This window comes from Falco cherrug, chromosome 4 (assembly GCF_023634085.1).
Source record: "Falco cherrug isolate bFalChe1 chromosome 4, bFalChe1.pri, whole genome shotgun sequence".
NCBI classification, from domain to species: Eukaryota; Metazoa; Chordata; class Aves; order Falconiformes; family Falconidae; genus Falco; species Falco cherrug.
The window spans coordinates 20,889,853-20,906,862 of NC_073700.1; the positions used below are offsets into that span (position 1 = coordinate 20,889,853).

The following is a 17,010-nucleotide window of genomic DNA, read 5'->3' on the forward strand; positions in this document are numbered from 1 at the left end:
ATAAGGTTAATCGCTTGACGCAGGTCTCCTTGCAGGGAGGACGTATGTCTCAGCTGTCCGTCTGCTGGCGACGATCGCTGCCCAGAACAGGGCACAGAGGAACAACCGATGGAGACGTGCATTAAGTGTTAGCCTTCCCCAACAACTGCTGTCACAACCGGCACAGCCAGGATAACGCCTCCACCACTCTATTAAGGGTAATATTTATATAACGCGTGAATGGGAGGCTTGTCTTGCTGGATAGTTATCACTAGGTAAATACTTCTGCAGAGATACTATTGCTTAATTCACATCACCCCAGGACTGTACCTCGTGGAAACTGCCACAGAATAAAGTGGCAGAGGTTAAATGCAGCTGCAGGGAAATTTCCAAGCGGCCTTTGGAAGTATCCAACTGCTGTGCACAAGTCCAGCGCCATCAGTCCCCAAGTGCTCGCTGCTTCCAAATGCTGGTGCTGTCGGTCCCTGCATTAGTATTCAACACAGGGAAAAAGAGTGAGGCGCTAGACAGAACAACTAATTACAGCAGCCTGCAGAGGCAAGTCGTATCACGTGATAAAGGATATCCTTTTCATTTAGTACATTTCTTCTTTGCTCTCTGTTGCTTTATTAAAAAAAAAAAAAAAGTCTGAGCTAATGGGTTTGGTTAAGGAATCAAGCTGTTTTGGTGTTTTTTCTTGATTTTAATCTGAATCTATACAATGCTTTATATCAGTCATATAAAAAGAAACTTCCTACTCCTCAGTCTGCAACCTTAGCAAGCTGCACACCTCCTGTTGTCTTAGCTCCCCTTTCTCTGGTTGGCATCCTGACACGGGCTGCTCCAGTCCCGGGAGCTGTCAGCAGATGGGGGGAGAAGAGGGCTTCGCCACCACTAATGCACCATCTGCAAGCAGCAGCACTGGTCAGATTTTGATGAGCCTAAATTGCAGCTGTGTGGCTAGAGGGTTTGCTGTCAGAGCAGCTGTGTTACTATGGATGACACAGATCTGGAGCTAAGCATCTGCCAAGACCAGGTAAGGCAGGGTAGGAGAGCCCAGTGCTGCGGTTACAGAAGTGCAGCACTCAGGTAGCTGGGGTGGCTGTGGGTCGTGGGCACCCCCCTGTGCTATGATGCCCTCCAGGTTTTATTGGTCTGGGGTTTGGAAAGGTCTCTTGCTTGCAAGTTAGAGCTAGGAGAAATAAAAATGAGGGAAGTATCGACTGCCACAAACCAGCGCTTACTGATGTTGCCCGATTCTGCCTGATTTGAACCCAGACACAGGCTGGGGGTGGCAGCTCAGCCAGCAGGTCCCTCGTCCCTGCTGGTGCCCTTCTGTGCCAGCCCCGTCTGCGGAGCAAGGCACTAAGCAGATTAGTCAGCTTCTTCCATCAGCGAGCCCTCGGTGCCCGAGATACTTACAAGACATCTGTTTTTTAGCCTCATTTCTAAACAAATGAAGCTTATGCGATTATCGAATCTGTCTCACGTCCCCTTGTCGGCCAATTTCAATCTTCACCCAGTAATTTTGGTCTCAAAGACGTTGACTTCAAGAAAGTTTTTGTGAACTAGTGACCACATGAACTGGAGACCACATGGACAGAAATTATCCTGCTAAAGACTCTGAAGAAGGGGACACAGCACAACCTGTTGCTCGTCTCCGAGAGCTGATGAAGAGGGAGTGTGCAGGGTAAACGGGAGATCTCTGTTTTATGCCTGTGTTTTGTAGCGGTCCAGCAAACCAACCATCAGGAGAAAAACCCATGGACTGGAGCATGTGGGCTGTGTGGCTCGGCGCTGTCTCCGCTCCAGCTGCAGGCAGCTGTGCTGGGGAAGGGCGAGCATCCCCGGTGTGCTGCCCAGGTCCCACCTCCTGCCTGCCCCCACATGCCAACTGCTCTCGGTGATCCCGGGATTGCTTTTCTGATCCGTGGATTAACTGGGTGGGATGTGCAAAGATACAAGAGCTGTGTGCAAACCAGGCTTAGTCTGGAAATCCATTGCCGTGCTCATACGGCTCTGCCTGCGAGCTGGGCGCTTGAATTGGAGCTCGTGGTGCCGTGCAGGGCTGGGCTGCTGGCGGGTTTGTCTTTGCCTCCAGCACAGTAGCCTTGTCTTGAAAATTTGCTCTTGCAAAATTATCTTGACAACTGAGGTCTAAAATCTCTTGAGACTGAGGTCCCTTAAGTGCTACGTGTTAGGTGCACAGGTACAGAGCATCTTACACCGGTTAATATTTCACTGAGGTACTGTGAATGATGCTGACAACTGAAATCCTCCGTACACCCACATTTGTAGAACTCTCTCTCCTTTACTCCTCTGTGTGTTACACTTAAGTGCTTGTTAGAGCTGAGTATGTCTCTCTTCTTGGCACCCATCTGACGTTTTTGCCTTGTAATGCAGAACCTAAGGATGTATAATGGATTGTCTAAAACCTTCTTATAGTAGTTTTGAGATTATAGAGGAAAGGCAAAGGTTTCGTGCTTTGGTCCTTATTAATGAACTGAACTAGATTGTGTCCTTTTTTAAGCATAAACAAAAGATAAAAGACATATGGGATTTACGAACAAGGTCATTAGTCTACCACATTTCTCTCATTAGGATGTTACATTACTTTCCAACTTACACAACTCTCATTAGAAAAATTTATGAACTGGAATGATTACAAATATACCATATTTTAAACTGTCCCTACTTTTAATTGCAAAACAAAAAATAATTATACTTGTGTGCTGTAATGGATTTGTACTGTTGTGCGTGTATTTTTTATCAAAAATTTAATAGAGGACCTTCCCGAATCCAGGGGGTGGGAAGAGAGGAGAGGAAATTCTACCACTTACTGCAAATTGCAGTTTAGCTGCGAATCCTGAAGTATTGCTTTAATTCAGTAACGTTGTTAAAACTAAGTTAATATTATAAGCTGATACGGCTGTTTCTTCTCCTTGCTAGACTTTCCATTTCACATCCTTACGTCTGATTTGAAGTGACGGTGAGAGGAAGCATAAGGTATCTCTCATTCTGTTTGGACTCCTTGTTTACAGAAGAGTGATGGAGATGCTATTAAGCACAAAAGGGATCACCATATGCCTGTTTTTCTTTGTATTGAGTTTGGCAGCAGCTATTGAAATACCATTATCAGGTGAGTTGTAGCTATTTACTGAACACTTTGCCGTTTTGTTTTGGTATCTTCTTTTTTTTTTTTTTTTTTTTTTTTACCTTTCCCCAAACTAAAAAATTAAATCCTGCTTTACAGTTGTTCCATTTTGAATTTAATTCTGCCAGAACATGGCCTTTGGGAAATTCAGATGTGATAAAAATGTAAGCTACTGTGTATGGACTTGTTTAAGCATAGCAGTAAACTTGTCTAATAAAATATACCTGGTGTTTGTGATCCAACGTACTGCTTAGCTCTGAGGATTTGGTTTTGTCCTTCACATAAATTCCTCATTTTGCCTTTTTGCCTCTGAATCTCCCGGAAGATTGTTTGATGTACAGATACCCTTACTTACTTGTCTTGCAACCTGCCATTTCGGTCTGAAAAAGGAGCAGGTGTATGTCTCAGGGCATACATTAGTCCCCAGAGAAGTATTTCCTACGCCTTGCATACCGCCCCGGGGAGCACCTCCTTTATCCCTCTCCGGCTGCGATGCATTCAAACTGCCTGTTTTACATGGTTGGTGTGGTTTCAGGACACGCGTAAAATACGGGATGAAGCTCGTGGGGGACAATGCAATGAAAGCCAGTGGACCCCACTGTCTGGAGTACAGCCCAGACCTCCCAGGCTTTGGGTTTTTTTCCAATGTAAATGGATCAGGAGGGTTGCAAACTACAGGTTGCTTTTTGGGGGGCAGGAAACCACAACAAAGCAAAATGCAGCAATATTTGGGTTTTAAGAATGACAGTGGGGGAAAACAAATAAATAACCCTCAGGAAAAAGAAATGTAGGTTCTTTGCAGGGCTTTGGGTGCTGTAGCCTCAGAGTAGGACACGGGCCAGTTTCAGGGCATCAAGCGGACCTGCCATGAGCTGTTAGCACTCTGGGGGTCTGCCAGTAGCCCTGGCTGCAAAGGAGAAGGCAACCAAGCAGGTTTCCAGGGTATTTTTCTAAAGCTATCCAAACTTGTTTAACAGCATTTGGAAGCAGAAGGTTTTTCTGGAGGAAGGTACCGCAGTGGCTCCTTGTGTTTAAATAAAGCACAAGGGGAGCTGTGACTGTGAAGCGTGGGGCAAAGTGTCTGGGCATCCACTGCTTTTATATACCTACACAGGGGAGCCACCTAGCCCTTAATTTGCTTTAATGAAGCGTTTTATATTTTAATAAAAAGGAATTATGTCTGATCAGTGAAGCTGGTGGGCTTCGAAGTGTTCAGCTTTGAGACCACATGGTATGGCAAGACACCACGTTTTGCTCCAGCTTTGAGTTTCCTGGTCTTGAAAGAGAAACCAAAGAGCAGATGAATTTTCTTCCTGGCTGTTTATACGGATGTGGTGATCCTGTTATCGCCAGCTCCACCGCAGGAGGCATTTACCCTTGTGTGGCTCTGTTACACAGACATTCACAACACTGTAATGCCCTTTGAAAAAATAGTGAAATATCATTGTGTGGCCATGTGACTGGAAACAGCTCTTCCCCCACTGCACCCCGGAGGGGGACTTCAGCCATCTTTGCAGTCGATGGATTTCCTGGCAATTCTATCGAGGATGGAGAAAGCAGATTGCTTCTTCATGTGTGTATAGCTGTGCCTGGATTAAAAAGCTGGTTATTGACCACCACTGAATAGATTCCCCGGCCCACACACCCACACGTTGGCTTTGGCTTTAGCTTTAGCATGGCTGCAGCCCTCCCGTGCCCTGGGTGGGTTGGCCATGCGTGGACTCGCGTGCAGGCGATGCCTGTGGGCGGCTGGCAGAGCGCGGTGCATGTTGCCGAGCTGTCCCCTGCCTGCTGAGGCCATGGCATTGGTCACTTGGGGGAGCAGAGAGCAGTGCCGATGCCAGAAAGATGATGATTGTCATCCTTTGGGGTTTCTGTTTGAGCAGCCGTTTGCAGGAGTTTGGCAATCCTGACATTGTCCCTTTCCAAGAAAGGGCCTGAGCAGAGCGCGGTTTGGCTGTGATGGTGCTGTAACCCGGTACCTCTTTGTGTTCAGTTGCACAGCTTCCAACAATCACGGAGCAGTCTCACACCCAGGTTGCCTACCCTTTTGATGAGGACTTCACAATTAAATGTGAAGCTAGAGGAAACCCACAGCCCACGTGAGTACTGCTTTCACCTGTAGAACCAAGCAGCAATTAATTTCGATTTTAACCTTTGCCAAACATTGTTCTGGTTTTGAAGAGGGGAGGAAGAGCTGAGGTGCAGTGACCTGCTCATCATCGTGAGGCGACAATAAGGTTTGCATTTCCATTGAGGTCATTCAGCTTTTGTTGCTCCTTCTCTTCTGCTTGCTCTGGGAATTGACAGCAGCATGCCTTTTTCTTGTCAGGAGATGTTTTGTTTCTCTACCATGTGCTACGTTCACCCCGTGATTTAAAAAGGCTTGCCTGGGCTGTGCTGCAAAAGATAGGAGGTGTGTAAGGGTAGTCAAAGGGTCCCAGCTGCCCTTCTGCCTTTTCCGCAGCAACCCTAAAACCACCAACCCAGTGAAACCGTGTATTCAGAGATCACATTTGCATTTTATCAGATGCCTTGTCTGTACCTAACATCATCGTGTCTGTGGTGGTTTCAGATATACACATAAGGAGTTACTCAAATAAATAGCCAAAGCTTTATGTGTTTTACACCACTGTAAAAAGGAAAAAGATTTGTAATGAAAATGTGATTAACAAAAATGTAATAATAACATAGTAAAAGCTCCTCCTGAGACTTTGGCACTGGCTGATGTATGGGCTAAATTAATAGCTAGTTTGCATGTCATTTTTACACTTTAATCCTTCCCTTCTTTCTCTGTGACATAATTTAAACTTGCTTTAAAAAGGCAGTTGTTACTTTATATCAAGATGATTTTATCATTTTAATTGAGCTCTGAACAGAGATTTGTAGCATAGTAACAAACTCCTTTGTTTCACTGTTTCTCAGTGGATCAATGAGAAGTTTTCTGGTATATTTAAATGTGGTAGTGCTGATTAGGCGGTGGGAACCTGTGTTCCCCTCCATACTGTAACAAGGCAGTTTTGCCAATACTAGTGAGGTGCTAAAAAATAAGTTTCTGTTGACATTAATGTATTCTCTTAAAACACTGCAAAATGTTGAAAAAGGTACGTCTTCCACTAAATGCATGTTATACTGTAATTTCCAACAGTCTTGGGTTTTGGATCAGTTTAGCCCAATCTCAGTCCATCTGAGACTTCCAGATAGATAAACTATGACCAGTACTTCAGCATTCATTGGAATCACACCCCGGTAGCATCAAAGCTACAAGTGATTCTATGTCAAGACCAGGAGAAACTCAGTGGAGTCATCTCAGTTTGCACCGGGTTGAGCCGTGGTGTCTGCTGTAGATGGTGGAAAGAGCTCCTGTCAGTTCTTGCTGGTAGAAGTACCAACTCTCCTACAGAAGGAGCTTTTTTTGCAAACCTTTACTTCCTTTCACTGTGTGGCTCTTGCTTTCACAGACAGTCTCTCTTGTTTATTGCCCTTGCCTTAAGCTTTGTATTCTGATCTCATGTCACAGTCAGTTATCCAAATGTAAAGTGTCCGATAGGAGAGACATGCCCAGTAGCTACACAAGTTATAGGAGCACAGTGGTCATTTTATCACTCAACTCTCTCCTTTGACATCAATTTTTCCCTTTCATTTTAGTAGTACACTATTGGACCCAATTTACCACTAGTTTTGTACCACAGTGTGCTCTGTTCTGTGACCTGTCCTTTGTAACACCTGTATTATTTTTCAGCTTTAACTGGACAAAGGATGGAAAACCGTTCGATTTATTATCTGACCCGAGGATAGTTGCATCTAACAACTCTGGAACATTTGTGATTCAAAACCGTGGAATCATCACCAGTTTTCAAGGGAAATACCGTTGCTTTGCATCCAATGTACTGGGAACTGCCATGTCAGAAGAAATTGAGCTAATTGTTCCAAGTAAGGGCTTTTACTTTGCTTTGGTTGGTTTGGATTTTTTAATACAAAAACTGTGTTTCCTCAAATTAAATGGGAAAGAACTAGTTTCTGGGCTGGTGTATGGTAAAACACACACAGTTTGTTATTCAGTGACTATTGGAAGGAAACAGTCTGTGTGCTCCCTGGCATTATGTTATTTTGTTCCTGGTTTTGAGGGCAGAAACCAAATCTGAATGCAGGATTTCAGACAGAACCACTGGATTATCAACGCCTTACAGGCTTCCAAGCGCTGATACTGACACTCCTTCACCAACTCTAATTAATACAAGTCAATTGGGTAGATTATGTATATGTTTTCCCAGAAACATTAGTTTGGAAAACATTTATTTACTTTTCCTTGCTGAGAATCGTCTATCCCACTTTGCCTCTAGAGGGTGGGTTAGTGGGTAAATTAGTGTAAGTTTTTTAATAGCCATCTCAGGAGAGCTGAATGTTCAATGACAGAAAATTATTATTTGCTTTGATTTACTATTTAAATGCCTTTATAAAGCACTTGCTTTGCCTTTGCCCTAAAACCCATAAGAATTCTTTTCTGATTCATATTTGTTTAGAGACACTATTTGCTCTTGTGATGCTTCCACTTCTAATTCTTTTCTCTTTCTGTAAAGGAGAAAGCATAAATATTGATGAGAGTTGCAGTCTGGTAAATTCTTTACTTAATCTGAGCAGAGACAATTTGTTTGTGAGCTGATGCCAGCACATCTTGACAATACAGAAATTAAAATATTTGAAGAGAGAAAACAAATAGCAGAAAAAATGGCAGAGTAGCTGTCTTAACAGCAGTACAGTTATTGAAAGGTATTAGCTGTTCATGAAAGGTAGCAATGATGGCATAGATCGTGAAATAATGTTAGAAATATATTAAAAATGTAGTGGGTAATAAAGGAATAGGAAGAAAACAAAATTGGTTTGAGTCAGGTCACTTTGGGGAAGTGATGTAAAAGACACTTGTGAGTTTGGGGGGTCTCTGGAGTTAAATTTAGTGATCTGTCTAATATTGGAGAAGTCTATTTGATAAAGGATTAGGAATTATGTGATGCTTTCGCTTTCCAAACATTTATTGGAAAGCAAATGCTGTTAAGTATCATAAGACTGTAATATTTCAGCTTGGCAGCCGTGACTGAGTGCCCAGAAATTGGGAGGACAATCTGGTCTACATCTCAGAGCAAGGAACATGAAATCAGAAGCTGTGGGGAAGGACAGAAGAAATAGCAGTTTATTACTGCAAAATAGAAACCGATGCAGATGGTTGAAAGCTGAAGGGGAAGTGATCCAGTCAACTGCGCGTTCGTTAGGCTGATATCAGTAGCATTCAGGGTTTGGTATAAATACTTATGGGGAGAATATTAAAGGCGTAGAATGGAATGAGAAACGAGCTCAAAAACATAGTAGTGACAGTGACTGATCCTAGAAACTTGCCCTTCCATCCTTAGCACAGAGGGAGGGCAGAGGGGGAAATGGGTGATTTCAAGGACCAGGTTTATAGGAGTGGGATGAAACTTACTGGTACCCAGTTCAAGGTCTTGATTAGGACAGCATTGATACAACTGGCTTTGTACTAACGCATTTAGGCACTTGTAGTTTGGAAGTAACATGGGAAGGCGAACACACAATTGGTCTTAAATTCAGGATCAAAATGTATGAAATTAGAAAAGAAAAACTTGAAACAGAACCTTCCTAGCATGAGTAGGAAGGACGAGGAACTTCCCTGGCTCCACCACAGAGCAGGATGAGAAAGTGAAGCAGACTGTGTGGTGTAGTTGGGTGGCATAGAAGAAGCAGAGAATCAGCAGTGCAGTGGAATTATTTTTCAGACTAGATCCTGCATTCCCAGGTTCCTACAATATTTTGGTGTTAGGAGATCTGAAAGCACTTGCCCATGTGGAATTGGTACGTCCACGTGACAGAGGGTGTCTCCACAGTCTTCTCAGCCTTTGCAGTGACAGGAGATGGCTACCTACAACACCTACTTCTAACAAGTCAACACGGATGAAATGGGCTGTGAGAAACATGCATAATCATTTTTGTCATGTGTTCTCCATAGGAAATAATCCTGAGGAGCATTGTAGACATAGCAGGGGGTGGGAGAGTCGTGGTGCTGTGGTCACGTTGAAAACAAGACACATTGCAGGGGCTGGGAGAGGGCTCCTAAGGATGCTATCTGAATGTATTTTTAGGAGTGCTCCTCATGAAAGACATGATTTATTTTTCTTCCGGACAGTTTTATGTTGGGTTTTTTTTTTTTTCCCCCCTTGGGAAATTCATTTAATGTTGCACTGTATTACATAGTATTCTCTAATGCAGAAGCTTTGCGTTTGATGAAGAATTACCAAGATTACAGCTATTGCTGTATGGTTTAGTCTCTACTAACTTGCAGTTGCTTTAGGAGAATAGCATTCCTGAGCAGAGGAGAGCTGCACAAAATTTTAGGACAGTGAGTTGAAGTTTATTGAACTAATGATGTAAGTTGGCTCCACAGGTAGGACAGTGCTGCTGATGTCAACGGGAGTTTCAGGCGGGAACAGGAGAGTGACGCAGTTACTCAGAGCTTTAGACAGGACATAATTATTCATTTTGGATTCTGGCCAGGGCAGTGGGGGTTAATACGATTTCTCTTAAGCAAAATGGCTCAGACTCATTAATTTTCAGAGGAGTCAAGACCTCAGTGTGATGTTTCAGTGAAAGTATGTCACCTCCAGCAGCAGAATGTTCTGATACTCCATTGCTACTGAACTAAAGAAATTGCTTAAAAATGTAAAACCAGGATGAGTTGATGTCTGTGTCTGGGATTATTGAATCTGTACTCAGAGCAGATATTTTTTGCTTTTAAAGAAAAATAGTCTATACTAGCTTGACTAGATATTAAATATACTAGGGGTAGTTAGCAACAAATTAATAGAGAAGTTGCAAACATGGTTGATATCAGATATGAGAGAAATTTCAGTGCTAATACATGCAAAGTCCTAAATCCAGAAAATAAGTAAATGGTACAGATAATACATTAGAGGGATTTACCAAACTCCCACAACCTTTTAAAGCACATTTACTTTTATTCACACTCTTCTGCCATCAAGTTTTTCACTTAATGGGGCAATGTAGATGCTGCAAATTCAATCAGGATTCAGAGAGACACCTTTGGTTTTCTAAAGTGCTGGATAGTCTACAACTGTGGTCAAGTGAAAGAGAGCTGCTGGTGCACAGATCCGATGTAAATTAGGCAGTCACTGACACAGAAGAGTTTGGGATGAATTACCTCTATTCACCCACAGGTTTTGAAGCAGAGACTGGTACATGTGAGATCACTACATGCATTCATGATAATGATGCAGAGGTGGTAGTGCTTTGCCAGCTGTATTCAAGTAAAATGTAAGCTACTTGGCAAGTCACTATGCCAATGAAGTGAAGAAAAACCTAGCAAGTCAGACTAGGCCAGTTTTTTTCATAAATTACATTTACACTGAGTAGTAGAATACTGGGTCTGTAAGGTTGCTGCTGAAAAGGAGAACAAAAGATTGTTTACTCACAGTAGTCGTTCCAGGAAAGCAATAGAAATGTCAGCAGAAATGATCATTAAATCTCACATACATAATGAAAATGCCACACCTCCCCTATATATGATGACATTAAGGAGAGTGGGGAAGAATGGGGTCCGTGGATCTCTTATATGTTTCCATGGTTTACAAAGTCCAGATTGTTACAAGATACATGCAGCATGAAAATGAATTTAAATGGTGAGAACACAGACTTCAGCTACCCTCCTCCTGTATTTAGGGAATCTGTTGCTTGAATTACTGAGTAGGACCAATGCCAGAGGAAGGAGAGAAGTAGTACAGTTTAGACTTCTTTAATTAACTGTAGTGTAAAAGACTGCATTAAGATTTATGCTCGTATTTCCAAAGCTGCTGCTCCAAAAGACTGAAGATTTGAGGATGGAACATAGCCTAAACATAAAACTGTCCAGCGCTATGCCAATGGTGTTAGTTCTAGAATTCCCAAAGAAAGCAAAACATGTGTTAATATTTAAAAAAAAAAAAAGCCAAAAAACCCCCAACAGATCTGAATATTGTGAAATCATTGAAATCGTTAAGAGACATTGTGCTAATACTACAATAGTAGGTCTCAGTAACACGCTTTGTGAACGTGTTCAGTCTTCCCTTTATGGAAGAGGAAACACAAGAGAGGAACTCAGGGAGACTTTGCAGACAATGGGAATTACGTTTAAACCTCTTGCCTCCTAAACCAGTGTCCCAAACCTTTGACAGCTTTTCTGGCCATCTGCATTGTTGGGATCACTCTGATTGTTGCCAGCAACCATTGTTTTGGAAAAGGCGATACAGAGATCTATACAGAAAATAAGACCATCACTTTATTCCATCCACCCATCCATTCCATCCATCCATCCATCATAAAAGCTTCTCCGAGAGAGTGGACTGACAGCCACAGTCTTCCTGACAGCTAGACTTTCCTAACTTTTTCAATTTAATGCAGCAATTAAAAAAATCCATAAATAAGAAGGATCATATCTCATAAACAGTTCAAAGGCTGCAATGAAAATTACAGATTTAACTACTGCTTATGCTACATGGATCAGAATATCAATTGATGCACTGAGATGAGTACTGGAAGCTGCCGCAACTGCATTCAGTACAACTTATGTGGTCAGTGGCTGCAAGTCACGTTTAAGATACTTTGATATGATGTGTTGAATACACAAGATATAGACGTGTATTACAAATCAGTCAGCTAGTAATTAAGGTGTCTGAGGAGCTGGGAATTTCTAGGATATGGACATTTATTGACTATTCCCACTTACCCTCGCTCTTACATCCTTTAAGGATTTATTTGCATAGAAGAATGTAAAAAATATCCATGGTGGGTCAGGCTAAGTGTCCATCTAGCCCAGGACACATCTCCAGCAGAATCTGCAGAGAAGGTTATAAAAACAGACCTGGTGTATGTTTTCCAACAAGAGTTTCCCAAAATATTTCCTACTTGCTGATTTGCCATGAGTTGGCTCCCATTTTACACCAGATACCGGTAGAAACCAGACACAGGGTTCTCAAGGACTTCTGCAGTTACCTGGAGAAACCCTTTTCCTGCAGTTAAATTTCTCAACGCTTCACCCAGAAACGTGTGAAATAGCCGTTTGGATGGGCTCCATTCTCATAGAAACTGGTATAATTTGCCACACTGGATACAGTCACAGTTGTGTGGAGTCACCGTAGCCAGCAGCAGGGCAAAAACTGAGCTGCAGGACGAAGTGTGCCGGTCGGTACCTGTCAGCCCTGCTGGGGACCGCAGCACCCCAACTTGTTGTCGTATTTCTGAATCCATACTGCTCAACTCAATTTTAGATTTGATATTGCAATGTACTAATCTCCCTCCTGTTTGCTTTTTGTTGAGACGCTGCATTTTCTGAACAGCTCAGAAGGAGGAGGGGGTGCCCCAGGCTCCTTCCTGAAATTTCTCTCGGCCAACCTAATTTGCCAGTGGTATTTCAGCCTAATCCGAAGCACAGTTCACTCACTGAACTTTGAGTCACCCCAGGGATTAAACAGAGCCTGGTTCCTTGCACAAATGACTCTGGACACTGATAATCTTCCATTTCCAGGGTTTACACGCTGGTAAAGCACTGAAATTCTGGGGCTGGAGTGTGGTACAGCCTTCACGGTGCAGCCGTGTCAGGAAGTAATACTTGGGCAGCGAAGCCCTTCCCAAGAGTGTTTTGAGAGCTTTACGTGTCACAGTGGGCTTTTAGAAGATGTCTCCGTAACAGAAGTCAGGTGTGCAGTTTTTCATCTTCCCTATGGCAGTTTCATCCATGCCACTTGATTGCTTGTGTCATGAGAGCCATCCTGCTGGCAGTTCAGCGAGCCTTTGTCGGAGTCATTAAATAATGTTGTTCTCCCCTGTGTTATGGATATGTGAGAGGTAGCACTTGGAGCTATGCTGGATCCTCTGTCCTCTCTCATTATATCCGTGTGTGGGGAATTGCATGAAAGATTGACGTGACAGTTTTAATGGTATCGCTGCAAAGAGATCAATTGGCTGTAAATTTTACAGTGTCCATGTGCTGCATTGATAACTCCATACAGTATTAAACACTTTCATGGCACAATTAATCTTGTATGATACTTTCGAGCTTAATTCAACTGTGATAGTTTCTGTGATCAGCCACAAATCAGTAGTGATTGATTCTGGAATATCCACTAATTAAAACAGAGGAACACTGGGAAAACAAATAGAAATTCTGGCTACATATACATACTGAAGACTAATGCGCAAGAGCCAAAGCCTAATGTAGGAGTAGTTTCTTGGTTCTAATAAATCTCCTCATGCAGAATTCAGTGCAGTTCTTTTTCTAGCCTTTGAGACTGATGGGACCCCAGCAAGGAGATACACTTGTCGGAAGGTTGGGCTCAGGAATTTATCACAAAAGTTGAGTTTTCCTCTCTTGCAAAACTTCAAGGGTTCAAAACGCTCAAAGTCATGCACTGAAGGGGAAAAATCAACGTTTTCCAATGTCTTTCACAATGAACTAAGCAAAACAAAGCAGCGTGGGAGCACCTGGGGGGGTTCAAGTGTTTGTTGGAGGGGGGGAACGGTTGGGTTCAGGTCACTACTTCCCCCAGTGAGACCCCGAGGGGACATCTGGGCCCGCGCTGGGACGAGTGTCTGTGCTGCAGCTGATGGCACTGAGACCATGATTTTTCACTGTCTCCTGGTGGGACTTGCTATATTTCTGTACAGTTCTGTAATTATTCGCTACAGAAATTGATTGAGAAGACCAGTGGTTATGGCACCCGCCTGGGATATGGGAGACCCAGATATAGTTGTGCCAAATGAGGCAAAAAATTGGTTTGAACAAGAGTTTCCAATGTCCTAGAGGAATGATCTAAATATTAGTCTGTTTGCTGGTTTCTTTGGTTTAGTCGGAAATCCCTTATCCCTCGCCTGATCCAGCTCTCTTAAAGTTTTGGGGCGAGTGATGTACTTTTGGGAATAAGTAAGCTTAAGATCAAGGAATTGGCTTTGTCCTGCTAGGAAATGTTCCATCTCTCTAGAAGTCAGCAGATATATTTTCCAGGGCTTGGAGACTACAGGTTATTGAACATACTGGGTTTGAATATGTAGTTGCCTTTGTTATCTGAAATGTCACCTACCGAGTGAGCGATTCTTATTAGCTCCATTTTGCCTCTCCTAAGAATTCATAATGTATTAATAATCCTCCTGGAGATAAAATCTATGCACAGTCTGCATTCAGGCAATCAGCATTATAGTGGTTGTTTCTTTTTATGTTTACTAACCCTACAATGTGTGAAGTCTGCTCGGAGTCCTGGCCCTGCGTTTCTCACCTCCTCCTTTGGCCCGACTCCTGCAGCGTGACGCTGCAGATACTCTGCGGAGCTGCTGGACCACTGATGTTTCAGTTTACTATCAGAGCTCCCTGTCATGACTTGAACACCAGGATGGCAATATTTGCTGTGCCAGTTTGACTGCACAGCCAGGACGCTTTCACTTATTTGCGTTTAATTGCTGTTAAATGTGCTGTTGCCTGAACTGAAACTTTTGCTAGTTTGAACTTGCCTGAAATGAAAGCAGATGACATCAACCCTGAAACTCTCTTAGCTAAAGTCGTTTAAGGAGTGGTTATGTTTTGCAGACTCAATTCTTTGCAATAATCTCTGAGCTGCAGGCTCCCAGTGCTTGCTTTGGCGTGGGCTCTAGCCTAGCACCGCTTCCCCTTTCTTGGATATGCTCTGGTTGCATTTTGGGCTGCCGAGACTGGCCAGGTTGCTGAGGTTTGCCAAGCGTGGTTCAGGCTTTGAACAGTCTGCTGGCATCAGTGCTGCTGCTCTGGGTGATTAAACAAGTCCTTGATCCATTAATTATTTAACCTATATTTATGCCCAAATAGTGCAGCCCTTGTGCACCCCTGCGTGTTCTTCTGTGCAAAGCCTGTCTCTGCATCCCAGAGGACCAGCTTGCTGAGGAGTTCTGTGGGTCTGCGCAGCAGGTTTTACACCTGAGGGGCTGAGGAGGCAATATGGTCTCCAAGCCACACTTCTGCTTCATCTGATTCTAGAGGCGGATAAGAATTGGGATGACTCCAGGCACAGGGCAGAATAGCTGCCTGATGTCTGTCCCCACCTGCATTGACTTGCAGTGGCTTCTTGGGAATCGCTTTTTAGCTAAGACTTCCCAGCACATCCTGCACTCCCAGACTGGTCTCTGATCTCCTGGGAACAGCCTGCGACCCATCAGCCCACAGTCCTTTACACCAGTCTTGGCCTCAGGCTGCGATTCCGTGTGCCTTTGAGACGTCCCTTCCACACCATACACACAACGGAGCTATAGAAAGCATTTGAAAATAAATGCATTAAAATAAAGCCTAAGTGAAGCTCATGGACATCACAGACAAGGGTTAAACATCACCATCCGGTTCAGTACTAGGTTTCAATACTACAGTCTGTGTGCTGTATGAATGAGGAATGCAGCAGAGGTTTCTTACGCTTAGTAAAATGCATCATTACTTTGTATCACTTTGTAAATAATGGTAGTAACTGGAGGCAGAGAATGCAAAGGCTGACGTTAAGGTCAGTATTTATTAATAAGTATATTAAGGGGGAAGCAAAGGGCAAAATTTTAAAAGGTAACGATAAAAGAGGAACTTCTTTGCTTTTTTAGGTGTACCAAAATTCCCCAAAGAAAAAATCGAGCCTCTTGATGTGGAGCATGGTGATTCTGTGATTTTGCACTGTAACCCCCCAAAAGGCATCCCGCCTTTGCATATCTATTGGATGAATATCGGTAAGTAAACAATTCTTACACAATTCACATGCAGAGACTCAAAACATTTGTCTTCCAGAGCAGTTTCATTATGGATTCATAATTGATGGGAATGGTAATTGTGCAAGTGCTTAGGAAAAAGATCTGGGTATTGAAAAACAAAATTGAAAAATTGAGACTGCAGGTATGTTTTTACATAGCATAAATTGTAGAGTGCATTGACACAATATATTATTAAATATGAGATATTAGAAAGCTTATGTATTGGTAAGTGAGTCTACCAGTAATGAGAACTACTGCATTTACAGGAGGGAGGATAAAATATGTCGATATATTATTTCTATCATTTCTGTTTTCCTTTCTTCATAAACTAATAGTTGATTTACGATGCTAAGAAAAAAATATCTGTCAGGTATGGATAATGAGTTCCTTGTGGGTTTCTGTTGTGTTATTCTTCAGCATTGGTGTTCTGCAGGAATGTCTGGCTCTTGTGAAGCAGAGTAACTCGGATTGCCTCCGTGCCACGCGGGGTTTGTTGCTGATGCTGACCGAGTACTTGCAGAGACAGGGTGCCAGACTACACCTCTGATCTCACATGGCAGCCTCTCTACTCCTGACATACGTATTTAGCACAGACCTGCATTTGGCTGGGTCAACAATGAGACAGTGCAGCAGCCTGGGTTCGTACTAACACTGCTCTGCTGTAAATCTGTAGTTACAGAAGAGCAAAGCACTTGGCAGCCCAGCTGTGGGGGGGCATCTCTAAATGGGGACAGCGTGTCACCATTACAGGCCTTTGTATCGGAGAGAGGTGCTGGAAATGTCATTTCACCTGAGCAGGAACTTTGTACTGAGTATTTTTTTTATCATCAGTTTTTCATTAACCATTATTTTCCACATATTTTATATGTAAATATATATATTGTTACAGAAAAATAATTCCGTTATGGTTTGTATGTTGAATATTGGTAAATAACCCATGGGCTGTGCTGAGTCTTCTCCCTCTCTCGCCTCAAAGTTACATCCTGTATCTGGAAGCGAGTGTATGGCAGGAGAGCATTAGTAGTCGCATTGGTGAGCCAGCTCAGTATCATTACCATATCATAATTATTTTT

At 43.0% G+C, this 17,010-nt stretch overlaps 1 protein-coding gene across 9 annotated transcripts in view; it reads left to right on the top strand.

Annotated features, from left to right (window-relative positions):
* Positions 1-17,010, top strand: part of CHL1 (cell adhesion molecule L1 like) — a 139,646-nt gene that overhangs the window by 76,134 nt on the left and 46,502 nt on the right. For 6 of the 9 annotated variants that reach the window (XM_055709836.1, XM_055709843.1, XM_055709842.1 and 3 more), the window contains 4 exons: positions 2,929-3,118; positions 5,130-5,235; positions 6,876-7,066; positions 15,794-15,916. In XM_055709836.1, coding sequence (XP_055565811.1) covers positions 3,028-3,118; positions 5,130-5,235; positions 6,876-7,066; positions 15,794-15,916 — 511 coding nt within the window. In that variant the 5' untranslated portion in view covers positions 2,929-3,027. Of the gene's footprint in view, positions 1-35; positions 198-2,928; positions 3,119-5,129; positions 5,236-6,875; positions 7,067-15,793; positions 15,917-17,010 lie in introns of all 9 variants that reach the window. The other 3 variants (XM_055709838.1, XM_055709840.1, XM_055709839.1) reach the window with 1 other exon arrangement.